Raw genomic sequence first — 26,183 nt, forward strand, 5'->3', positions numbered from 1 at the left:
TGTCACTGAGTCAGTGTGGGAGGGCAAGGAAGCCTGTGTATTTTCTGCACTTGGTACTCTGTATGTGTTACTTTCCTCCTATTACAACCCCATGAGGTATAGTTATTTTATAGATGTGGAAACTGAGGCTCAGAGAGTTTAAGAACTTGGTCACAAGGTACCAAGAAAAGTCAGCTGGAGGAGGCTGAGCCAGGATCAGGTCCGTATCAGTGTATCCAAGTTCTGTATTCTTTCTTGGAGTGGTGGTCCCAAAACTGGGGTCTTTGACTCTGGCCCAGGGATCTGTATTTTTTTAATCTCTGGAGAGGGGACCCAGGCCTCTGTTTTTAAAGCAAAACAAGGCTCGCAGGTGAGTCAGATAATTGATCATGTTTGGAAGCCACCTGCAGTAGAGCATGCCTCAGAAAGAAGAATGAGTGTGTGTGTGTGTGTGTGTGTGTGTGTGTGTGTGTTTTATATCATTTGCCAAATGGGGATTCAGATATTCCTGGAGAGCAGTAGTTTCCTGATTTTTATTTGTTTATATCTGTCCACTGGCTTTATAAAAATCAAAGACCCCAGAATGATTTAATTTGATCCTCTTTGTTGGTGTCTGTGTTTGTATTGTAACTAGTGTGTATCTAAAAGTATTGGGGGGAGTTCTCATTTCTTCCAGCTGCTTGGGGTTATAGGTCAATCCGAGTTTGGTTCAGTGAATAGTGGTGGAGTGGCTGCTGTAGGTACCAAATGGAACTAGGTGAGGCTGTGTCCCCTGTGAAGGGACAGCCACTGTCCAGCTGTCAGTCAGTCTTCATGCAGAAATGGGGCGTGTGCTGGCTGGATCTTCTGGTTTTTTGAGAGAAGCCAGAAATCTGAATTTTTATGAGAAACCTGTCCATTTTAAAAGAGTTGGCAAAATTATATATTACAGTTTTTTTAAGGGTCAGATAGAACCCAACTAAAAGGCTGATTCAGTCCCTGATGCTAATTTTCAATATCTAGTTTCCCTTGTGAGGCTTTAGTGATGGCAGATGTGACCATTTGAGTCTTTGTATAACAATGCAATTTTATTCTAGACCAAATGTGAGGAGTACTGGCCCTCCAAGCAGGCTCAGGACTATGGGGACATAACTGTGGCAATGACATCAGAAATTGTTCTTCCGGAATGGACCATCAGAGACTTCACAGTGAAAAATGTAAGTAAGAGGCAGGATGGATAGGTCTCATATATAATTACCATTTATTAATTCTGGGCAATACTTTTTAGGTTGATACTAACTAGTATTTTTTTATGCATCAGAGTACGGTTTTTGCTCTCTTCTTTACAGAATAAAACAATCCAATATCTACTTACACTCTAAGTCCTTTAGCCTTATTTTCTTAAGGGGAAGTTTGTAAGTTATTTCTGAGTGAAATGAATCTTAAGAGCATGGCTCAGCAAAAGTAACTCCTTTCTTTACACTTCTAGGTGACCTGTGCAGAGTGTTTTTGTTACAAATCAAGGCCAATTGGATTATTTGTTTGCAAATAAGACATCAGGAGTGGCCATTTGCTGTTGGGAGCCATTTATGATAACAGTTATATTAATAGGATTCCAGGGCATACACAAATGGTCTTCCCTTCCCCTTAAAAGTTGTGAAAACAAATCCAGTGTAATGGTATAGATATTCTAGGAAGCCAGTTAATGTATCCTTTCTTTCTTTGAGGGTGTTCGAAAATAGAGGCAGTGTCATGAAGCAGCATTAATATCTTTTAATGGGTGTGTAAGTTGGTATAACTCTATATAATAATCAGTGACATAAAACTCCATTCCCCTTAGATCAAAGGGGATTCCAAGTTTGAGGATCTGTCCTTAAGAAATAATATGAAATATAGGAAAAGGTTTATTACTTTTCATAGAGATGAATCTCTGTCATTTATTTATAATGGAAGGAAAATTTGGTAACTGTGCAAATATCTAGCTTTCAGAGAATGGATAACTAAACTATGGGTTATCTAGTCATTGGGTCAATCTGAGTTTGGTTCAGTGAACAGTGGTGGAGTGGCTGCTGTAGGTACCAAAGGGAGCTAGGTGAGGCTATGTCCCCTGTGAAGGGACAGCCACTGTCTAGCTGTCAGTCTTTATTGTCCAGCTATTCAAATGATGGCTTTGGAGGCTGCATAAGTGCCATGAAGAGATGCTGGAATGTACTTGAGTAAAACATACTAGGAGGCAAAATCTCATTCATGTTATGAATAGTGCTTAAAAGAAAAGCTTAGAGGTAGATTCAGTCGAGGTGACTCTGGGGGGTTTTGGTATCGGTGGGTGAGGTTCGAGTTTAGGAGAATTACCCATAAAGATTCCCACAGTTCTGGATATAGTGTAGTATATTGAGTATTAACTCTACTAATGACTATGTCTCAAAGACTTTAGCCTCAATTATTATTTCAGTTCCTTCTCTGGAGATGCTGTCAAAGCTGTTATCATGCACTGGTGCAATTCACAACAGCTGAGAAACCCTTAAAATGTTATTTTTACTGATTTCACCCATTAAACTGACTTATCTGTGGCTGCTTTCACTGTTTGGGGTTTACCCTTGTGCAAGGGACTCATGGGTGGAATTGTCCACATCATTTAAAAAATTACATTACTATTATTACAAAACTAAACTCCAGACTTTATTCATATTTCACATTTTCATCCCTTTCCTGTTCCAGGATCCAATCTAGGATACCATATGGCATTTAGTAAATGTTACTTTTGAGTCACACAAAATGCAGGAATGTGTTTGCCTTTTAAAAAGTAGGAACACAAAGGAGCTCAAAGTTTCCTTTGATTGCTACCCCTAACCTGAGCTCCTTTGCCCCTTTGCAGAGATAATACTGTAAAGTCTGACTACCCCCCCGCCCCCCACTCTCTTTCTCCTCTTATTTCACATGGCTGGTTTCTTTCTTCAGATGACTATTTTTGGTCAAATTTGTGAATATTACCTTTGTGTGTGATGAGATTTCACAGTTCCCTCTCCTTACCTGCTTTTTTTTTTTTTCCATATTTTGAATAATGTTAGTACACTGCTTTTATAATGTATATACATTAAAAAAAATAAGTGAGCTTCTGAAGGTAGCCGTTATACAGGAGATGGACATGCTTGCAGTCCAGATTGGGTCTATATGGGTAAGAGCAGTGCCCAGGTGTGGGCATAAAAAGTACAGTTGCATCAGGGGCAGGAATGGCCCAGCCTGGGTGGAGTTCTAATAATTAAAGGTATTACTTATTATTATTGGTAGTTAAAGGTCCGTGGTAGGAAATCTGTAGATGTAATAACTAACTCTGTTATGACAAGGCCCACTTTCTGTTGTATGTCTGATGTTGAAATAGGTGTATTTTTTTGGTGGGGGGTGGGGCATCCTTTCTCCATCCCCTGCAATACTAAATGTTTATTTGGTGCTTGCTAGTTGCCTATCACTTTAGTAGATTCTCCAGAAGACATGAATTAGGCAGTTCTTGCCCCAAAGGAACTGATGATCTGAGTTGTGTTTTTGTCATTCATTTTTGATATCTTTTTGGTGACATTCCCAGGTAGGCTCAGGGATGAGGCTTACGATGCTATGGAGTGGGTGTAGGTATTGAACCGGAGCACATTATTGGCAGGCAGCTGTGTTGGATAGGGAAGAGAGCGAACTCAGAATCAGAGGACCAGGGGTGTCTGCTACATCTCAGCTGTGTGATGGGGAAGTTGCCTCACTTCTCTCTCAGAATCTTTGCTGCCTTGCCTTTGAAGGAGGGCATTAAACCTTCCTTTTTTGGGCAGATTGTAAGGATTTGATGAGCATGTCAAAGTCTGTGCAAACACTTTATCAGCTGTCGTGGTTTTGATGAGCATGTCAAAGTCTGTGCAAGCACTTTATCAGCTGTCGTACCACTGTTACATTCTAGTTGTCAGTCGTACCCACCCCTTTCAGCTGCCCCGCGCAGGTCAGCATACAGGCGCAGCTCTGCTTAGTGTCTTTTTTGTGTAGTTAGGCAACCTTTCTTTTGAATCTAACCTTTTTTCTTCGCGTTCAGATCCGGACAAGTGAGAGTCACCCTCTGCGACAGTTTCATTTCACTTCCTGGCCGGACCATGGCGTTCCTGACGCCACTGACTTGCTCATCAACTTCCGGTACCTTGTGCGTGACTACATGAGGCAGAGCCCTCCAGAGTCGCCGGTCCTGGTGCACTGCAGGTAAGCATAGCGCGCCCCGCTGGCGCACAGATTTCCAATGTAATTATCAGCGCGGATGCTTTTGAAAAGCAAGGCCTGAGGGAGTACAGTAGACATTTACAAATTCAAGAAAGGTTTGGAAAAGAGAGTTTGGAACAGGGTTTGGCAAACGATACATGGGCTAGATCTGGTGGCTGCCTGTGTTTTTGTTTATTTTTAAAGATAAATTCTGTTATTCAAGGAACAAAAACTCAATCCTACATAAACCTTCTAGAGCCTAGGAAAAGAACCGTTTTCAAATTCATTTCACAAGGCTATGGTGACCTGATATAAAACATAACAAAACAAGTATAAGAAAGGAAAATGACAAGCCAAACTGAACTGTGAACATACATGTAGAAATCTGAAACAAAATATTAACAAACCCAGTAATGAAAAAAAAATTTTATCAGGTCCAAGATGGATTTAATTCAGGATAGAATGTTGGCTTAACATTAGAAGTCAATTAATGTAATTCACCACATTAACATATTGAAAGAAAAAATACAACCACCTCAAAAGATGCAGAAAAAGCATTTGATAAAATTCAACATACAGTTATGATCGAAACATTTAGAAAACTAGAAAAAAATTTCCTTAACTGATAAAGCATGTCTGTGTCTTTTTAAAAAATCATATCTTAATTTATTTCTTATATATAATACTTTAAAATATTTCAACCATATGAAAATAGAGAATAAGAATTTAGTAAAGCATAATCTGAGGCCATTTATGTTTCTTTCTGTTAATAATATATAACAAATACAAAGTTTCTACCCATCAGTGCCCCATCCCATTCTCCTTACATGGTAAATATGGTTCTAAAGTTGTTCTGCATCATTCCCTTCCACACATTTATAGTTTGCTGCATATGTATGTAGCTCTGTGGTGTTATATAGCTTTAAGCCTCACCAGATTTTGTAATGTATACATCATTCTGTGCCCTGCTTTCTTCACTCAGCATTTTGGTTTGTTACTTAACAATGTTAAAACAGTTTCAGTTCATTTTTATTTATTTACTTAAAAATATTCTTTTGACATATAAAAACTATATGTAAATTAATGTGTACAACTTGATGTGTTTGGGGATAAATAAACACTGTGAAACCAACACCACAAACTTTGTAGAAAAAGAACAATAAGACATCGGCTTTAAAGCAAAAGGAATTAATCTTGGACAGAAGGAAGGGGAGGGCTTTGTTGTCATATGTGGAATGAATTGATAGAACTCGTCATCTGAGGTTGTAGTGGCGATTTGAAAGGGTCTGAGATGCAGGAAGCTCTGGCGAGGTGTTTTATTTGTGGCATTTGACTAAAAGGAACTTGAGGATGGGGGCCCCTGCCCAAGCTAGTGTAGTCTGACTTGCTGAGGTGTCACTTGAGCGAATGTTCAATGATCCTGGGCATTGATAGTGGAGGAGAGCAGATACGTGTACAAATGGGGACATTTGAGAGTTTCACAGTAGAGGTAGCCCTTGGTGATGCGCTCATTTCCCCTTCCTTTCAGTGCTGGGGTTGGAAGGACGGGCACTTTCATTGCCATTGACCGTCTGATCTACCAGATAGAGAATGAGAACACTGTGGATGTGTACAGGATTGTGTTTGACCTTCGGATGCACAGGCCTCTAATGGTGCAAACAGAGGTGAGGCCAAGATCTGTGTTTGATAACCCATCCTTCCTGTTTCTAAAAGGTTGTATCATGTCACATGCTTCTGTTAAAATAATTTCACCTTTCTAGATGTTTCTGGCTCTTGGTTTCTTTAAGATCCTGAACTGACCTGGGATTAAAGTACCCGATACAGTGACAGAGGGTACTGATATCAGCAATGGAGCTACAAACCAAATAGTACCAGGATTCCATACCCTGCAGCCACTGAATTACTAAATAATCTTAGCAAGTCTCTCAACTTTAGATTCTGGGTTTTAAATTCATAAACTAGTTTTTTGCACTCTTTGTTTCTAAGAAGGTCTGACCATTCTTAAAATAAGCTAATGAAATGGACTTAATCAAATATTAATGATATTAAATGGCACAATGCTGCTTTTAACCATTAGTAGAGCAATGTATCCTCACTTAGCCTTGTAAATGGAAAAGAATGTCAGTTATCATAGCTACAGGAGGATGGCTGACCTGCTGGGAAAATGAATACTTAATATCTACAGTATCATTTGTGTAAGACTGTTGGATTTGGCTTTCCCTGAACTGTTCCTGTTAAGGAATGTTTTCGAGGTACATTTTCAACAAATGTTTTAGGAAATAGCCTTCCTCAAAGCTGTCAGGGTGAATGTGTCTTGACCAGGATGAGAGCAGAATATTAATTTTTGTATCAGGCTGTTGCCTGTGCCAGTTTAGAACTCTATGAATATATTCTATTTTTGAGTCTAGTAGGGAGTGTGCTAGAAGCCTGGGGACATTGTGTGCTTTGGGGTGAGCTGTGCCAGTTTTGGGAGAAAGAGTGGAATTCATCTTCTGCATTGGTCAGAAAAGAGATTTTCTTTTCTCTGCTATTATTATATAGAGTACTGGTTCTCAATCTTCTATCCTCTTTTGAGAAGCACAGAAATCTTATTCCTGCCTACAAATTCTTTCCTTGTTCCTTTTTTATATTTTGAAAATAATAAAACTTGTTCATAACATTTAACAATACAGTATGACAGAATATAATTATATAGTATATTATATTAATGATATAATATATATTTTTTTGTTTTCTGATCCCACTCTCTAGAGGTAGTGAATGTTTATAATTTGCCTATATCTTTATAAGCTTCTTTATGAACATCTGTAGAAAAACACATGTACACATGCACCTGCATGCGTGCGCGCGCGCACACACACACACACAGAGTATTTTAAAAATTGGATCCTATTTAATATATGATGCTGCCCTGAGATTTTTCATACAGCATCTTTGATAGTTTTCTGTGTCAGCATATATTTCTTTTTTTTTTAATTAAGGTATTATTGATATACACTTCTATGAATGTTCTACATTAAAAAATGTGGTTATTGCATTCACCCATATTATCGTGTCCCCCCAACACCCCATTGCATTAACTGTCCATCAGTGTAGTAAGATGCCACAGAGTCACTATTTGCTTTCTCTGTGCTACACTGTCTTCCCCATGATACCCCCCAAACTGTGTCTGCCAATCATAATACCCCTCAATCCCTTTCTCCCTCCCTCTCCACCCGTTCTCCCACACCCCTCCCCTTTGGTAACTGGTAGTTTCTTCTTAGAGTCTGTGAGTCTGTTGCTGTTTTGTTCCTTCAGTTTTGCTTCACTGTTATACTCCACAAATGAGGGAAATCAGTTGGTACTTGGCTTTCTCCACCTGCCTTATTTCACTGAGCATAAAATCCTTCAGCTCCATCCTTCTTGTTGCAAATGATACGATTTGTTTCTTTCTTATGGCTGAATAGTATTCCATTGTGTATATGTACCACATCTTCTTTATCCATTCATCTACTGATGGACTCTTAGGTTGCTCCCAAATCTTGGATGTTGTAAATAATGCTGCAATAAACATAGGGGTGCATATGTCTTTTTGAATCTGAGAAATTAAATTCTTTGGGTAAATTCCTAGGAGTGGAATTCCCTGGTTAAATGCTATTTCTATTTTTAGTTTTTTGAGGAACCTCCATGCTGCTTTCCACAATGGTTGAACTAGCTTACATTCCCACCAGCAGTGTAGGAGGGTTCTCCTTTCTCTGCATCCTCACCAGCATTTGTTGTTCTTAGTCTTTTTGATACTGGCCATCCTAAGTGGTATGACATGTATCTCATTGTGGTTTTTATTTACATTTCCCTGATAATTAGTGATGTGGAGCATCTTTTCATGTGCCTGTTGGCCATCTGAATTTCTTCTTTGGAGAAGTGTCTATTCATATCCTCTGCCCATTTTTTATTTGGGTTATTTGCTTTTTGTTTGTTGAGGCATGTGAGTACTTTAGATATTTTGGATGTTAACCCCTTGTCAGATACGTCATTTACAAATATATTCTCCCATACTGTGGGATGCCTTTTTGTTCTGTTGATGGTTTACTTTGCTGTACAGAAACTTTTTAGTTTGATGTAGTCCCATGTGTTCATTTTTGCTTTTGTTTCCCTTTCCCAAGAAGATGTGTTCAGGAAAAAGTTGCTAATGTTTGTATTCAGTAGATTTTTGCCTGTTTTCTTCTAAGAGTTTTATTGTTTCATGACTTACATTCAAGTCTTTGATACATTTCGAGTTTCCTTTTGTGTATGGGGATAGACAATAGTCCAGTTTCCTTCTCTTGCATGTAACTGTCCAGTTTTGCCAACATCAACTGTTGAAGAGGCTGTCATTTCCCCATTGTATATCCATGGCTCCTTTATCATATATTAATTGACCATATATGCTTGGGTTAATATCTGGACTCTCTAGAATGTTCCATTGGTCTATGGGCCTGTTCTTGTGCCAGGACCAAATTGTCTTGATTACTGTGGCTTTGTAGTAGAGCCTGAAGTTGGGGAGCATAATCCCCCCAGCTTTATTCTTCTTTCTCAGGATTGCTTTGGCTATTTGGGGTCTTTTGTGGTTCCATATGAATTTTAGAACTATTTTCACTAGTTCGTTGAAGAATGCTGTTGGTACTTTGATAGGGATTGCACTGAATCTATAGATTGCTTTAGGCAGGATGGCCATTTTGACAATTCTTCCTACCCAAGAGTATGGGATGAATTTCCATTTATTCGTGTCTTCTTTAATTTATCTTAAGAGTATCCTGTAGTTTTCAGGGTATAGATCTTTCACTTCCTTGGTTAGGTTTATTCCCAAGTGTTTTATTCTTTTTGATGCAATTGTGAATGGAGTTGTTTTCCTGATTTCTCTATATGATAGTTCAACATTAGTGTATAGGAATGCCACAGATTTCTGTGTATTAATTTTGTATTTTGCAGCTTTGCTGAATTCAGATATTAGATCTAGTAGTTTTGGAGTGGGTTCTTTATGGCTTTTTGTGTACAATATCATGTCATCTGCAAACTGACAGTTTAACTTCTTCTTTACCAATCTGGATGCCTTTTATTTCTTTGTGTTGTCTGATTGCCGTGGCAAGCACCTCCAGAACTATGTTGAATAGAAGTGGAGAGAGTGGGAATCCTTGTCTTGTTCCCAATCTTAGAGGAAAAGCTTTCAGCTTTTCACTGTTAAGTATGATGTTGGCTGTGTGTTTGTCATATATGGCCTTTATTATGTTGAGGTACTTGCCCTCTATACCCATTTTGTTGAGAGTTTTTGTCATGAATGATATTGAATTTTGTCGAATGCTTTTATGGCATCTATGGAGGTGATCATGTGGTTTTTATCCTTCTTTTGTTGATGTGGTGGATGATGTTGATGGATTTTCTAATACTGTACCATCCTTGCATCTCTGGAATAAATCCTACTTGATGATGATGGATAATCTTTTTGATGTATTTTTTAACTTAATTTGCTAATATTTTGTTGAGTATTTTTGCATCTATGTTCATCAGGGATATTGGTCAGGAATTTTCTTTTTTTGTGGTGTCTTTGTCTGGTTATAGTATTAGAATGATGCTGGCCTCATAGAATGAGTTTGGAAGTATTCCCTCCTCTTCTACTTTTTGGAAAACTTTAAGGAGGATGGGCATTAGATATTCACTAAATGTTTGGTAAAATTCAGTGGTGAAGCCGTCTGGTCCAGTGGTTTTGTCCTTAGGTAGTTTTTTGATTACCAGTTCAATTTCATTGCTAGTGATTGGTCTGTTCAGATTTTCTATTTCTTTCTGGGTCATCCTTGGAATGCTGTATTTTTCTAGAAAGTTGTCCATTTCTTCTAGGTTATCCAGTTTGTTAGCATATAATTTTTCATAGTATTCTCTAATAATTCTTTGTATTTCTGTGGTGTCTGTAGTGATTTTTCTTTCTCATTTCTGATTCTGTTTATGTGTGTAGACTCTCTTTTTTCTTGATAAGTCTGGCTAAAGGTTTATCTATTTTGTTTTTTTTCTTGAAGAACTAGCTCCTACTTTCATTGATTCTTTCTATTGTTTTATTCTTCTCGATTTTATTTATTTCTGCTCTGATCTTTATTATGTCCCTCCTTCTACTGACTTTGGACCTCATTTGTTCTTCTTTTTCTAGTTTTGTTAATTAGACTGTTCATATGGGATTGTTCTTCTTTCTTGGGGTAGGCCTGTATGGCAGTATACTTCCCTCTTAGCACGGCCTTTGCAGCATCCCACAGATTTTGCAGTGTTGAAATATTGTTGTTATGTGTCTCCATTTATTGCTTGATCTCAGTTTTCATTTAGTCATTGATCCATTGGTTATTTAGGAGCATGTTGTTAAGCCTCCATGTGTTGGGCTTTTTCGTTTTCTTTGTGTAATTTATTTCTAGTTTCATACCTTTGTGGTCTGAGAAGCTGGTTGGTACAATTTCAATCTTTTTGAATTTACTGAGGTTCTTTTTGTGTCCTTGTATATGATCTATTCTTGAAAATGTTCCATGTGCACTTGAGAAGAATGTGTGTCCTGCTACTTTTGGGTGTAGAGTTCTGTAGAAGTCTGTTAGGTCCATCTGTTCTAATGTGTTGTTCAGTGCTTCTGTCTCCTTAACTATTTTCTGTCTGGTTGATCTGTCCTTCAGAGTGAGTGGTGTGTTGAAGTCTCCTAAAATGAATCCATTGCATTCTATTTCACCTTTTAATTCTGTTAGAATTTGTTTCACACATGTAGGTGATCCTGTGTTGGGTGCATAGTGGTTATATCCTCTTGTTGGATTGACCTCTTTGTCATTATGTAATGTCCTTGTCTCTCGTGACTTTCTTTGTTTTGAAGTCTATTTTGTCTGATACAAGTACTGCAACACCTGCTTTTTTCTCCATTTTAGTTGCATGAAATATCTTTTTCCATCCCTTCACTTTTTGTCTATGTCTGTGGGTTTGAAGTGAGTCTCTTGTAAGCAGCATATAGTTAGGTCTTATTTTTTTATCCATTCAGTGAATCTATGTGTTTTGATTGTTGCATTTAGACCAATTACATATGGGGTGATTATTGATAGATATGTACTTATTGCCATTGCAGGCTTTAGATTCCTGGTTACCAAAGGTTCAAGGGTCACTTCCTTACTAACTAAGAGTCTAACTTAACTCACTTGTATGCTATTAGAAACACAATCGAAAAGATTCTTTTATTTTTTCCTCCTTTTTCTTCTTTCTCCATTCTTTATATATTTGTTATCATATTCTGTACTCTTTCTCTATCCCTTGACTGACTTTCAGGTTAGTTGATTTAATTTTGCATTTGCTTAGTAATTAACTGTTCTACTTTCTTTACTGTGGTTTTACTACCTCTGGTGACAGCTATTTAGCCTTAGGAACACTTCCATTTGTAACAGTCCCTCGAAAATACAATGTAGAGACAGTTATTGGGAGGTAAAGTCTGTCAGCTTTTGCTTATCTGGAAATTGTTTAATCCTTCATTCAAATTTAAATTATAATCTTTCCAGGTAGAGTATTCTTGGTTTGAGCTCCTTCTGCTTCATTGCATTAAATATATCATGCCACTCCCTTCTGGCCTGTAAGGTTTCTGCTGAGAAGTCTGATGATAACCTAATGGGTTTCCTTTGTATGTGATCTTCTTTCTCTCTCTGGCTGCTTTTAATAGTCTGTCATTACTTCTGATCTTTGCCATTTTAATTATTATGTCTTGGTGTTGTCTTCCTTGAGTCCCTTGTGTTAGGCTATTTGTGCACCTCCATGGCCTGAGAGACTGTCTTTTTCCCCAGATTGGGGACATTTTCAGCATTTACCTCCTCAAAGACAGTTTCTGTCCCTTTTCTCTCTCTTGTTCTCCTGGTGCCCCTATAATGCGAATATTGTTCCATTGGATTGGCCTCACAGTTCTCTCAATATTCTTTCATTCTTAGAGATCCTTTTTCTCTCTGTGCCGCAGCTTCTTTGTGTTCCTCTTCTCTAATTTCTATTACATTTATCATCTCTTCCACCATATCTAATCTGCTTTTAAAACCTTCCATTTTATTTCATGATGATTGGATTTCCAACCAGAATTCATTCCTCAGTTCTTCAGTATTTTTATGTACCTCCAGGAGCATGTTTATTTTTATTTTTAAATCTCTTTCAGGAAGATTGATGAAATTGGTTTCATTTGACTCTTTTTCTGGTGTTTGTGGTATTTTTGTTTGAACCAGGTCCCTTTGACATTTCATATTCATATATGGCACCCTCTAGTGCCCAGATGCTCTACTCTCTGGAGCTGCTCAGCCCCTGGAGCAATGTTCCGGTCCCAGGGAAGTGGTGCTGGTGCCTGGGGGGAGGAAAGAGCTGTTTCCTGCTTCCTGGCTGCTATGCCTATCTCCACTGCCTGAATCAGTGGGCCAAACACATAGGTGTAAGCCTCTATGCTTTGCATTTGTAGCTGCTGTAGGTGTGTCTTCCCTCTGGCTCTCCTGATGCCAGGGCAGGGGTTTAGTCTGTTTGTAATCCAGGTTTCGGGATGGCTGGCAGGAAGGTGCAGGAAACTGCATATCACAGTGGGGAGCCTTGGAGCTGTGTAGCCAGCCAGGGGGCTGGAGCACCTGAAGATACTGAAAGTTCCCAGCCTGCTAGGCAGAGTGCACTCAGACAATTTTGTCTACCTGTCCTTTCTCCTGAGCATTAAGCTCTGTGCAATCCTTACCTCTTTAGCAGCCCTCTGTTAGGAAGTCTCTCAGACTTCCCACTCAGAGAAGCCGGATATGGATCACTGTTTTCCACAAGTGGCTGGAATCTTAGTCTCTCCATGTATTCTGCCTGTCTTAGCTTTCCAACCCCCCTAATCACCAGAGCAGCATGCAATGTAGGTTTGTGCTCCCAGAGCAGATCTCTACAGCTAGGTGTTCAGCAGTCCCAGGCCTCTACTCCCTACCCACTCCATTTCTCTTCCTCTAGCCAGTGAGCTGGGCTGGGGGAAGGGCTTGGGTCCTGCCAGGTCAGGGCTTTAGTATGTTACCCTGTTCCATGAGGTCTGTTCTTTTCTCCAGGTGTATGCAGTCTGGTGCATCCTTCTTTCCTGTTGCTCTTTCAGGATTAGTTGTATTAATTATTTTCGTATTATGTGTGGTTTTAGGAAGAGTTCTCTGTCTCATCTCTTATGCCGCCATCTTTAATCCAGTCTCCTCTCCTTTTGGGTTTTTATCAGCATATATTTCTTACTTGTCTTCTGAATGTCTACCTGAAGGTTCTGATACGCTTGCATGAAGAGTCTTCACTCAACTCTGCCCCAACCATTTGCCCTTTTACCTACCCCTTCTGCAAATGTTTAATGTCCTGGGCACTGAGATTCACAATTTAATCTTTATACTGCACATCCTCTCTAGTCAAGAAAATCTTACTGTACTTTTCATCATTCGAATGCACTGTGCATTTTTTCCTCTACTTTATTTCTTTGTCCTTCTAGAGAGTCTGGTATTTCTCCTGGGGGTGGTGGGTATGGGGAGTCTGTCCCTCTGGTTAAGAATCATTGATGATGAGAATCTTGTTTTCTGTAGTTTCAGATTTCACCAGAATGTTATTACCTGTTGACACATGTTAACTTGATGTGTTTGCTGTGGGATGGGTGGGCTTGGATGGGGGTGGTAGTAATCTGTTTGAAGATCACTTTGGGGACAAAAATCTGGGATCTGTGCTCATTTGATTTCTTTCTTTCCTTTTCTAACAGGACCAGTATGTTTTTCTCAATCAGTGTGTTCTGGATATCATCAGATCCCAGAAGGACTCAAAAGTCAATCTCATCTACCAGAACACAACTGCAATGACAATTTATGAAAATCTTACACCAGTGACTGCATTTGGAAAGACAAATGGTTACATCGCTTAATTCCAAAGGAAAACCTTTCTGGAGTCAATTAGACTGTCACACCCACAGCAAAGGAAAATGCCCCAATGTTGACATGTTTTTATGTGTCTAATACCTTAATTCTTTGTTCTGTTTTGTTAGAACTTATTTGAGGGTGTGAAGCTGCATGTGTAAAACATGACAATGAGAAGTTGGGGCCATCAGGAGCTGTGGGTGGGTGGTGAGCAAATCAACTCCATTCCGATTACCAGTGGGATGAGCTCACTTTTTTTTCTTGAAAATTATGGAACAGCAGGAAAAGTGAGCTATGATTTTTTTTTTCTTTTTCAAAACAGATTCTTTTTAAAAGAGAAAATTTTATATGATTCACATGCTAAAGCCAGGATTGTGTTGGGTTGAATATATTTTAAGTATCAGAGGTCTATTTTTACCTACTGTATCTTGGAATCTAGCTGATGGAAAATACATAATTGTGGATGATTATCACTTAGGGATGGGTATGTGGTGCCTCTTCCCCCTGGGTTTTCTATTTGAACATGTGCCTTTTCTGAATTATGCTTCCACAGGCAAAACTCAGTAGATATCTATATTTTTGTATTGAATCTCATAATTGGAATATGCAGAATATTTAAACTGTAGTTTAGTATCAGAGGTTCAGCCTTCTCAGTAAGATTTCTGTTCTCATTTGATTAGAGGAGGCCTCCCCCAAGCCTACTCCCCACACCCCCATTTTATGCTCTCTTTTTTCTTCCTTTTGCCCTACAGTTTTCCCCAAAGACACTTTTGTTGGCCACATTTCAGCCCATTGGTTGAGTGAGAGTGGAAACTGTCACCTTGAGAATTTCTGGTGGGGAGGAAGTGGAGGAGCCCCTCAGTGATGTAATCTTTTCTTATCCCTGTTTTATCCTTTTTCTCATTTCAGTATTTGGTAAGAAGGATTATTTATAGGTGCAATATGTGACTTAGTGATTCATGATGCTCTAGGTTTTTAGTAACGTTTTACTCAGGTTGGCATTTGATGTGTGTCTGTGTGTCCTGTGTGTGTGTTTTTAAAAGTGTGGCAATCTGTGAACACTTCAGTCTGAAAACTGTCCAATTAATCCCTCCTCCCTCAAAGTCCACTGGCTTTAGTCTCTCTGCAGTGACACATATTGGTATCTACTGTGTGTGTGTGTGTGTGTGTGTGTATATTATATATATATATATATATATATATATATATACTAAACTCCTAAAACAGTCATTTCTTTGAATTGAGGTGTAAAGTTTGAGTTTGTATCAAAGATGTAATTATTATTTTTAAAACTGCTTTTCACTATACTGCTGCTATAATTACTTTGATTATTTTTAATGTAGATTAATATTTTATTTTTGTTTTTTTTTTGCTTCAGGTGTGTATTCACCAGGAATCTCAGAATTTATGTGGATTTATTTTATTGGTACATAATCTGTAAACTTCTAAAGGCATTAACATGAAAGGATTTGTTTCTTTTTATTTTACATTGTGGCTCAGGTTGTATTTTGAAGAAGTTTTGAGTTTCTTCTCCAATAGGCAATGAAGTATATGAGGTCTTATGAAGGAATTCCCAAGTCCCTGGAGTCTTGTGGCAGTTCTCCATAGTAATAAATCCTGCTGTAAACTTAGGACAATGTGTCATTTTGAAAATGGGAGCAGGGTCTTCTCTGCGTGCCCTGGTCACTGCTGCCCTGTGGGAGCCCATCTCCTGACCCTGCCGTGCTCCTTGACTCGCTGACACTTTGATGACTGACTCGACACGTTAGTGAGTTATGAAGGCTGAACCACAGCGTGCTGAGAGCCTTGATCTGGTCCAGAGGTTCAGCACTGCCTGTCTTTTGTCCCCTCTCCCTCTGAGGTACTGAAAGGATTAAAAGGAGAGGTGGTGGTGGTGTGCTTTGGTAGAACCTTCCTTCCCAAAGGGAAATTGCACTTCTTGCAGAATTCTTTGCTCTCTTGGGTAGTAGGCAGTCCATTCAGTCTCAGGCCCTTAAAGAAATGGGTTGACCAGGCCAGGGCGTGACCACTTGACTCAGCTTCAGAGGGGCTTTGGCCCTGTGGGTTGGATTAGGGAAGCCACATCATCCCAGGGTATTGAGAGAAACTGGGCGGATGGCTTCCTTTGCTCTGGTCTTCCCCTTAATGCATGCGGCCCTGGAGAGTTCTGCAGCTTCCTCCAAAGGTCCCTGTGGAGCCAGTGGGTTAGGGACACACCTTTCCTCACTCCCGTTTGTCAGGAAACCATTGTGATGGATGTCTGTCAAGTCCCATGTAGATGCCCCACCCTTTCCTGCCCATGTCACTGCCATGGAGAATTTGGAGGGGACTTGGCTTTAATTCCTTTAAAAAGTTAAAGCAACAATAATTATAAACATATTGTATAAAAATGCAAAAAAACAGAAACCCTCCTGCCTTCTGCCTGGTGTGGGCTTGGGACGTGGCAGCAGCCCCAGCAAGCCGCTCCAATACTGTTCCTGACCAGGGAAGAAGGCTCATGGTGGAGAGGCATGGGTTCCACATGGCAGCTCACACCAAGGTCATGGTGCATCTCTGCATCCTGAAGAGGTTTGCAGATGGGACCCATGGGTCATTAATAGCACAGTGACTGAAAAGGGAGGATAAACGTGTAAATATAAAGGACATGTGGGCCGGGGGTTGGCCAGAGAGAAGAGAAGGTGCTTTTGAGCTGCCCCAAACCCTCCCAGGAGCAGTGAGCTAAGATTTGAGGGGTCCCATGGCATGGTGGGCATGTGTGGCTCCCCTGGCTGTAGTACTAGCCATTTGCACACACAGAAGCAGCCGGGGTGGGAGTAGTTGAAAGCACTAAAGGTTGATGGTCAGTTGGTATGGAGAATTTGGGCCATAGACATTTTCTTCCAAGAGCCAGGATATTTTGCCTCCAGAGTTACATCTAGTGGTGAATGGTGCCAGCAGGAAACGGTGGTGCCCATGTCCTGTGGCTACCTGGTAACCTCAGCTAGGCCCTGACATATGTGGCTCCACTGGGTTGGGCTTCATCAGGTCAGAGGCCCCTGGGGGGTGGGGGCCAACTCTGTAGGGGATTTGTGTTTGCTTTTCGTCTGAGATGAAGAGTCCTGGTTTTCCCCTTAAACGTTTGATTTCGTTATGAAGCTAATAAGCAAGACTAGGTCACTGATGTTGCTTTGCCTCCAAAGCCCAAGCTCTGAGTTTCTCGTCTATGTGTAGCAGTCAAGTGTTGAACATACCATAGTTTTTCTCCCTTGGGGGCGCGTATGAATAGGATGTGTTGATGTGGACTCTAAAACTGTAATTTCCTTCTAACTATTTTGGAATCTCTAATTTCCAATGCATATTTCCAATGTTTGTTATACTTGTAACAGAGTATTGCTGTTGGTTGCTTCTTTTTTTTTTTCTAAGGAAAAAATGGCCTGAAAAAAAAATTTTTTAAGACTTACAAATAGCAAATATAAAAAATGTCAACACATTATCCCTTTGTTTGTTTATTTTCCCGCATCCTTACTTTATGTCCATACCACTGTATTACCATGTAGTTTACTGGCCTGCATTCACTTGGAGTATCCTTAGCAAAAACGTGTTTCCCTTGGGATTTTCTTCCTGGTATTAGCTTGCTGGGGCCGCTGTAACAGAGTGCCACAGACTGAGGGGTTTGAGCAAATGAATTTTCTCACAGTCTTGCAGCTTGAAGTCTGAGATCAAGGTGACCGTAGAGTCGGCTTCTTCTGAGGCTGCTCTCCTTGGCCTGTAGGTGGCTGTCTCCCTGTGGACACGTGGTCTTCCTCCTGGGTGTGTCTGTGGCCTAATCACCATGTTCTCTCAGGACACTAGGCATGGTGGAGTAGGGCCCACCCTAACCACCTAAGTTAATCTTAATTACCTCTTTAAAGACCCTGTCTCCACATACCTTTTGAGGTACCGGGTTTAGGACTTTAACATGAATTTTGAAGAGACATAATTCAGCCCCAAACACACATGCAGCGTGATGAGGTGAAGAGGAGCCTTGGCCGAACTGCATGTGTGTCTCTGATGCAGCTGCACTTGCTCTCAGAGGGCCAGGCCCATGGGTCAGCAGGTGCACAGACACCCACTTGGTGGTGGCATACATGCCTCAGGCATGCAGGATTTTTAGAGGGCTTTTTGTTAATGGATTCAGAGAATCGCAGAATTAATTGGTATTCTGTGGCATTTTGTGTGGTTTTTATTTCCTGTCTCCCCCCTTATCCATTGATGCAAACTCTAAGCAGACTAAGATGATTTTGTTTTGAGCTCTCTTTTGTTTATCTTTCCTGAGACAAATCCATTCAACAGCTATGAATTGAGTGCCTACTATGCACCTGCCACTACACCTCAGTGGCTGAGGGCTCAGCAGTGAACAAAGCGGACAAAAATTTGTGCCCTCATGTAGCGTCTGTTCTGATAAGGTTGCTGCAGCAGTTCATCATCCCCACGTGAGAGGCCTTGTGGTCACACTGCATCAGGGAGAAAGCTCTGCAACACCCCCCACATGCTCTCCACACGACCCCTGCTTTGGGGGAGAGACTGGGCAGCAGCAGAACACACTTCTTTGGCCTGGCAGGGAGGCAAAGATGAATGTAGAAGTCCTGCCCATGAGAAGCAGACAGTCCGCAGGGAGGGGCAGTGGTATGTGTGATGCAAATGCAAACTGAAACCCGAGAAATACCAGGGGTTGAAAGGAATAGGTTAATGGATTCCAGAAGACTTAAGAGTACATGGTATTTGAGCTGTCTTAAACAGAATTTCAGCATAAGAATAAAGGGGGTAAGGCTGTGGCTGTGGAAGTGGATGCCTTTCTTGGAGAATGAGAGCTTTTCAGGGAAGCTGGTGCATGAGATGCAGGAAGGGGTGAGGTGGTGGCTGTGACCTTGAAAGGCATGAGCCTTAGAATTGTGTGTGGTTGAGACAGTCTCACCTTTAAAACTGCACCAGGTGCACATGCATGTGTGTGTACACACATATATATGAGTAAACACACACATACACAGTTCTGCCTTCACTGTTGTCTTTGGGTGGAAGCTGCATGTTGGTCACATGGTGTCCATCACAGGACAGAGGAAAGGACACCAGACCCTTGACTGGCTAATGCCAATTATGTCCTGTTAATGTGAGTAAAAAGCGTAATTTACCACACGGAACAGGGGACAGCAGAGCACTTTCTGTGGGAGCCATGTCCCTGGCTGTCAGGTCCTTGCTAGGTTCTTAGCCGTCACAGACATTGGACAGATCAGTAAGGGGCCTCTCAGGGCTTTCCAGGACGTTGCCAGCGGCATTCTCTCTGTCCCTGCCTTCCCTCTCTCTCTCTCTCTCTCTCACTGTCCTTGCCCTTCACAACCATCTGGAGACATGGCTCGATGCTGCCTGGCTTTCCAAGTGCAAAATAACTAGTAACAATCTAGCACATTCCTGGGTTGTGTACTGTGGAGTGCTGTGTGGACAAAGGTTGGTGTTCCAGGAATGGTGTCCCTCAGTGGGCCCAGCTTTGCCCCAGGCCCATTGCTGTTTACTTTTCTGATTAGGTAAAAAGTACAGATGTGGAGCATATCACAGTTTAATTACTCCAGACACAATTGCTCCACTGGTTGAGGATAGAAGGTGTTTTGCTTTTAAAAAGATGCTCCTGGATGTATGGTGGTATGAAGGGTGGCCTGGGTCTGGAGGCTTGAGCTGTAGTTCTTCTCTTACCCAAATTGATTGAGTGGAAATCACAGGACTTTTCTACTTTTGATAGATAGGTAGCAGAAAGCTGAAGCTTTTCTGGAGTGTTGGGAGTGCCGTGTCTGTGGCTTACTGAATACATAGCCCTGTGCCCCTGAGCAGAGGTCGACGTAGGTTAACATCTTATTCAGGCTGAGGAAGTTTAGAGACTTAGGCTCCTACAAGGGCATCCTCCCATGGGTATTGTGAGCCCCAGTGTCATCTAGCCATCACACCATCAACTGGGAAGTTTCCAGGGGCTTACCCTAATGTCTCAGGCCCTGCCACTGAGCAGAGTGGGGGCTTGAGATTAAGTTGAGTAAGAAAAAGGTGACAGTTAACATTTTTTGCATATAGGCATATGGTTATAATTTTGATGCTGTAACATGCTGAGACACACAGCCTATTGCCTGGGATATTAAAATCCAATATTCATTTATCTACTTAAATTTTTATTGGTCATCTATGGGCTGGCAGTGGGCCCTGGGTATGTATGTTTGTGAACAAAACAGGCATGATCACTGGCCTTGTGGAATGTAAGGGCCCATCAGAGAGACAGGAAATTAGAATCAAACACACATCTGCTGACACTGCAGCTCAAATGAGGCAGCCATCCTGGAGGGAGGGACAAGAAGGGCAGAGTGCACCAGACCCCAGTGAATTTTGCACTTTGAAGAACAGTTAGAAGACTGGATCTCTGGACCATAGCTAGTGAGGGAGTGAAGAGCATGATATGAAGCTGGAGATGTAGGCAGGCAATCGTGCTGGGCTTTATGAGCTGTGGGAAGGAGATGGGATGTGAGTCTACAAGCAGTGGGAGGCCATCAGAGTTTCCAGTAGCAGGTGTCATGATTGTGCTTGTCACTGTACAGAGAATGGGTTGTTGAAGGGGAGACTGGAAGCAGGGAAACCTGTTAATACTTTTGGAAAAGATAATAGTAATTTGGGGAGGATAATGGCCGTGAAGAAGGAGTGAGTTGGGAGGATCTGAGACACATGATTGCTATGAGCCACAGCACTCCCCTCCCTTGTCTCTGGCTAAAGACAAGGCCAGGTGATTTGCTTTGGCCCACACAGTTGTGGGTGGAAGTGATAGCACTAGTTCTGAACCCAGACTGTAAGAGACTTGGTTCACTCTTGTACTTCAACCATTGCTGTGAACAGAAAATCTCCCCTGGGCAGCTGCTGTTCTGTGAGCCTGGGCCCTAGAATGCATATATGTGGAGCAGAGCTGCCCTGGCTGGGCTCCACCATGGACACCTGGCCCAGCCCTGCCTAGGTTAGCTGGCCTCTACCTGACCTACACATCTATGTGAATAACTGACTCCATGAGAATCTGTGACTTTGGGGTCATTTATTAAAGTAGCTTTTTTTCTTTGTGGCAATAACTAACCAAAACAGCCTCATAGCTAGTAATTGGAACTGGGATCTGAACCAACTCTAAAACTTGGTTTTTTGTCATTTCTTTCAACAGTAGATGATTTTGTTTAAGATAGTCAATTTCTTAACATGGCAATTATGAATAGAATCTGGGGTTATCTATCACATAAGAGAAAAAAGTCAGGATTTGCTTACACGCCTCTGCTAAAGGCCTTCACTAAAGATTATGATACGATCTGCTCTCTGGGCTTCCTGCTCAGAGATGACACTTGGTAGGGGAATGCATCCATAGTCTTCATGCTTTGATTCAGGCCAAAGTTGTCACAAAACTCTTCTGCATCCACTATTGGTTTGGGGAGGGCAGGAGGATGCAATAAATCAAATTCTTTAAATTCTATTGCCGACCTATTGTTAGCTGTGTGCTTTTTGAAAAAAATAGGCTAAATTACAGAATGGCCTAGCATTCAAATGTCTTCTGCTTCCAGAACTTAGTTTGATAAAAATTAGTAGAGCCAACTTGGGTGTACAGCACTGGGAATAAATATTTGATGATCTTGTGCTTTTATCATATGTAAAGCTTAAGTGAAAAAGCTATTTATAAAACTTCCAGTAGGGAATAATCACATTAGCAAATTAGGTAAATGCATAAAAGACAAAGACAACTCCAGAATAATGTAATGGTGGGATTATGAGTGGCTTTTATTTTTATTTTCACTTGCCTCATTTTCCAGTTTCTCTCAATGAATATGGCATGCTTGTTAAGAATAATTAAAACAGTATTTTTTCTCTCTGATTAAAAAAGCTACAATGTATTTTTAAATATGTCAGATTTTAAAAAGTTCTTTAGAATGAGTGTGAACACAAGGCTTGGAAGTACCTCTTCTTGCTAGCAGTTTGTTAAAAAAGAACTTTAAGTTTTTGGACATTAGATTCTGAGCTGTAAAGCTGGAGGAGACAAGGGCCCCTTTATTGTCCCTGGGTGGGTGGGGGTCTGCCAGGGTCGAGGGTGAGTTGGCATCTGGGGAGCAGAAGAAGGCAGGGAGTATAGAGGTTCCCACAAGTTCTGACAGCCCTCCCATCCCTTCTTGTATTTCGCAGTTACCTCCAGCGCTGGACAGGAGAGATCCCTGGCACTGCTGAAGAAAAACATGAGACCAGAGCTTTTACCTCCTATCAAGGTCACTTTGCTGCAGGCAGGTAAGGCCTTGGGACCCAAGAACTGAACCGCGTAGGCTGGGGCAGCAGTTCTTAATGCGGCCACTAGGTGGCGCCAGATGACTGGGTTGAGGAAGCAATCTTCGGTTAGGCTGTGAGAAGGCAATGGCGAAAAATGAGATTAGAAAAGGAACTAGGAGATTGATGCTTAAAAGCCAACAACAGGGCTGAGGAGGTACCTTTGCCAGCAGTCGGTAGCTTTTTCCCTTATAATTTATTACATAATATGTTCTTGGTAAACCAATTTTAGGAAATTTAGATAAGAAAAACAAGGAAAACTATCCCACGTTCTCAACCAGGACGGCCCCAGGACCCTTGCCTTCAGGTCCATCCCCTGCACATCTTGCCGGCGCAGGGCTGTGTGGCCGGTGGCAGCAGCGGCAGCGGCAGCGATGGCATGCTGTTGCTGGGTGAGGCTGTGAAAGGCTCTGCAGCTTCCGATCTGATCCTTCTTCCTCAGGAGCAGCCCTGTGCGAGGCCCACCTGGTGAGGAGCTGAACCTCCTGCCACCTGTAATCCTGGAAGCATTTTCTCCAGCTCCAGTTAGGCCTTCAGATGACTGTGGCCCAGCCAACAGCCTGACTGAAACTCCCTGGGAGACCCTGAGCCAGAACTATCCAGCTAAGCTGCTACCAGGTTCCTGATCCTCAGAAACTGCTCTAGGCTTTGGAGTCAGATGGCCCTGATTTATATCCTAACTGACCACCAGTTGTGATAGTGTGAGACAAGCCACTCCACCTCTTTGAGCCTCTAGTTCTTTGCCTGTAACGTGAGGATAAAAGCATTTACTTACAGCCTTAAATGAGATAATGCGTGCAAAATTAAAGATGAACTGCTGGCTGCTGCTTTGTGGAGGCAGAGGCAGAAAGTTTCCTTGGAGTAAATGTCTTTGTTATGTGAAGTTAATTGAGTGCCCTGCTTAATAATGCAGAAGTAGTGTGTGTAGGTACCTATTTATTATGAATTTCCTGAGGCAGAGCAAGAAGGGCCTTTTTTCTTGGTATGTACAATTTTTGTACACAGCAAGGGGCTTTCTGGGAGGGAAAGGGCTGAGACCCCTAACTTTTGGTTTCTGAGATTTCCAATTATGGAAACCTATTTTGGTGGTTCACAGTAACATTGACTATGATCCACCAGCATAAAAGAAGATTAAAAGCCCCAAGAGGGAATCCAGGAGGTTAAGAGGGACCAGAGTGGGTGATAGAGGTTCAGCGCTTGAGTTTGTGGGGGAGGCTTGATTTGGCGCAGCATGTGGCCGGGACTGGAAGTACCTCTGGATCTAGCCATCCTGGACTCTCATGCTTTGGGGAGCAATAGCTGAGCCCATGAGAATGAAAAAAGAGAGTTATGACCCTAGAGCTCAGATATGGAGTCTAAGTATGGCATAGAGGGGTCCAGCACCATCACAGCCATGGGCAGTGGACCCACATCCATCAGATTATGCAGGACCAGTTACATGGTGTGAACACAGACAAAGCCTGGTCAGATTTTTAATTCCTCTCTTCCCACATGGCCTGTGGAAGCAGGAGTCCTTTGGACTGAAAGTTCCTCAGAAAAGTTCTTGGACTATCTGGGACACGGATGGGGTCCAGCATTATGTGAGAGGTAATGAACTCTTGCTAACAAAGAAGGTGTGGCCTTGAACCATTAGATGGATAAATAACAGATGTAATTTAATTTGTATTTTCCAGATGTGACAAAGATTGTATGAATTGGGTAAACTAACTGCTGTATAACAAACAACCCCCAGACATATACCTATGTCACAGTTTAATGTGGCTGGTACCGTTCAAGGACCCAGGCTGGTACAACTTCCATTACTTCTAACCCAAGTCTCTCAAGGTTATCCAGAGAGACACCATTCAGCTGGCAAAAGAGGAAGAGAAAGTGGAAGACTGTGTGGGAGGTTTCTATGGGCTAGGTTTGGAAATGACATATATTGCTTTCATCCACATTGCACTGATAGGGAAATAACATTTAGCTGTGTACCCATGAAGAAGGGGGAGAACTGTGGATATTGATGATCATTTGCATCCTGTGACACATTGATCAGGCCAATGGATAAAGTGCTCAGCACAGTGCCTGCACCTAGTAGGGACTGCATAAATGTTGGGGTCCACCTCTCTTCCAGAGCCATCTGTGTGGGGAAGGAGTAGATGGGGAAGAAATATCCTCTGTGTTCTTGCGTGGGCAAGGCTACCCAGCTGCATCTTAACGTTTTGTTTTGTGGACCTGATGGGGTACTGGAAACGTTATTTACTGGTTTTCATTTATGCTGTGGTCACAGGAGGAGTCTGGAACTGCAAGTTCTGGCTCAGCAGTGACTTGCATACTGACTGGGGGGTATATTCTCCCAGCTTCCAATCATGCCTTCAATTACTTACCTGAAGCTCTTGGGAATCTCAAGGAGATAAAAGAAATTATCAGTTAGCTCTGAAGAATCCCAAAGGGATGACACTAATTTGCTCCTTTGCAAACTTTTCCTGCCTCTTTGTCTCAGCTCCTTAGAGTATAATTAGTTGCCAAATGCTGTCATCATGCCACAAAGCCTGGGTGTGAGCCACAGAACCAGAAGACGAACTGGTCATCAACTCACAGAACAGAGACTTGATTGACTCCTTTTCTTCCCGTGATGATGATGGTAGCAGAGAACTTTTTGTACTAAATGAGAAGAGGTCAATGTCTGAGCTGTGGAGGGTTAGTGGAAACAAATGAGAATACATGGATGTGATCAACAAGTTATTATATTTACATCATGCATACTGTATTTCAAGTTGCCTTTAAAAAAAACCTAACAGTATACTGTGGAGGTCTTTCATTACCAGATGTATATGTGGATGAGCCCATTTGTGTCAGCGAGCTCAGGCTGCCATAACAAAACACCTTAGATGGGGTGGCTTAGACAACAGGACTTTATTTCTCATAGTTCTAAGGTCTAGAAGTCCAAGATCAAGGTGCTGGTGGATTTGGCTCCCTGGTGGGGGCTCTCTTCCTGACTTGCAGAAGCTGCCTGCTAGCTGTGCTCACATGATGGGAAGTCCGGGGTTTGAAGGGAGGATAGTGTTCTCTCTCCCTATTCTTATAAAGCTTTGAATCCTATCATGAGGCCCCCACTCCCATGACCTCTTCTAATTATCTCCCAGAGACCCCACCTCCAAATACCATTACATCATATTTGGGGCTTCAATAAGTGAATTTTGGGGGATACAATTTAGTCTATAGCACCATTCTTTTTTTATTCCTTTATTTAATTTTAGCTTTATTGGGGTATAATTGACAAATGAAATTGTAAGATATTTTAAGTACAAATGGTGATGATTTAATATATATATACATTGTGGAAGGATTCCCCAATCTGGTTAAATGACACATCTATTACCACAAACTTCACATTTTTTTTAATGTGTGTATGAAAATATTTAAGTCCTAATCTCTTGGCAAATTTCAATTATACAACACAGTGTTATCAACTATAGTCACCATGTTTTACATTAAAGCCTCAGATCTTGTTCATCTTATAGTTGAAAGTTTGTACCCTTTACCAACCTTTTCCTAATTCTCTCACTTGCTAGCCCCTGACAACTACCTTTCTACTCTCTATTCCTATGAGTTTACCTTTTTTTTTTTCAGGATTCCATATATAAGTGATACCATGCAGTAATATATATATACCACAGCTTCTTTTACCCATTCAGCCATTGGTCTGTTCAGATTTTCTATTTCTTCTTAATTCAGCCTTGGTAGGTTATATATTTCTAGGAATTTATACATTTCTTTTAGATTGTCCAATGTGTTGGTGTGTAATTGTTT

General features: G+C 41.3%; 1 protein-coding gene across 1 annotated transcript in view; it reads left to right on the forward strand.

Moving 5' to 3' along the window:
- Positions 1-24,056, forward strand: part of PTPRJ (protein tyrosine phosphatase receptor type J) — a 223,209-nt gene extending 199,153 nt beyond the window's left edge. Inside the window, exons 20-25 of the mRNA XM_036923938.2 lie at positions 1,056-1,175; positions 4,025-4,185; positions 5,711-5,846; positions 13,913-22,355; positions 22,624-22,698; positions 22,834-24,056. Of these exons, the coding sequence (XP_036779833.2) occupies positions 1,056-1,175; positions 4,025-4,185; positions 5,711-5,846; positions 13,913-14,071 (576 nt within the window). The 3' untranslated portion in view covers positions 14,072-22,355; positions 22,624-22,698; positions 22,834-24,056. The remainder of the gene's footprint in view (positions 1-1,055; positions 1,176-4,024; positions 4,186-5,710; positions 5,847-13,912; positions 22,356-22,623; positions 22,699-22,833) is intronic.
- Positions 24,057-26,183: the final 2,127 nt, after the last annotated feature.

Source organism: Manis pentadactyla, chromosome 9 (genome assembly GCF_030020395.1).
Source record: "Manis pentadactyla isolate mManPen7 chromosome 9, mManPen7.hap1, whole genome shotgun sequence".
Classification (NCBI taxonomy): Eukaryota; Metazoa; Chordata; class Mammalia; order Pholidota; family Manidae; genus Manis; species Manis pentadactyla.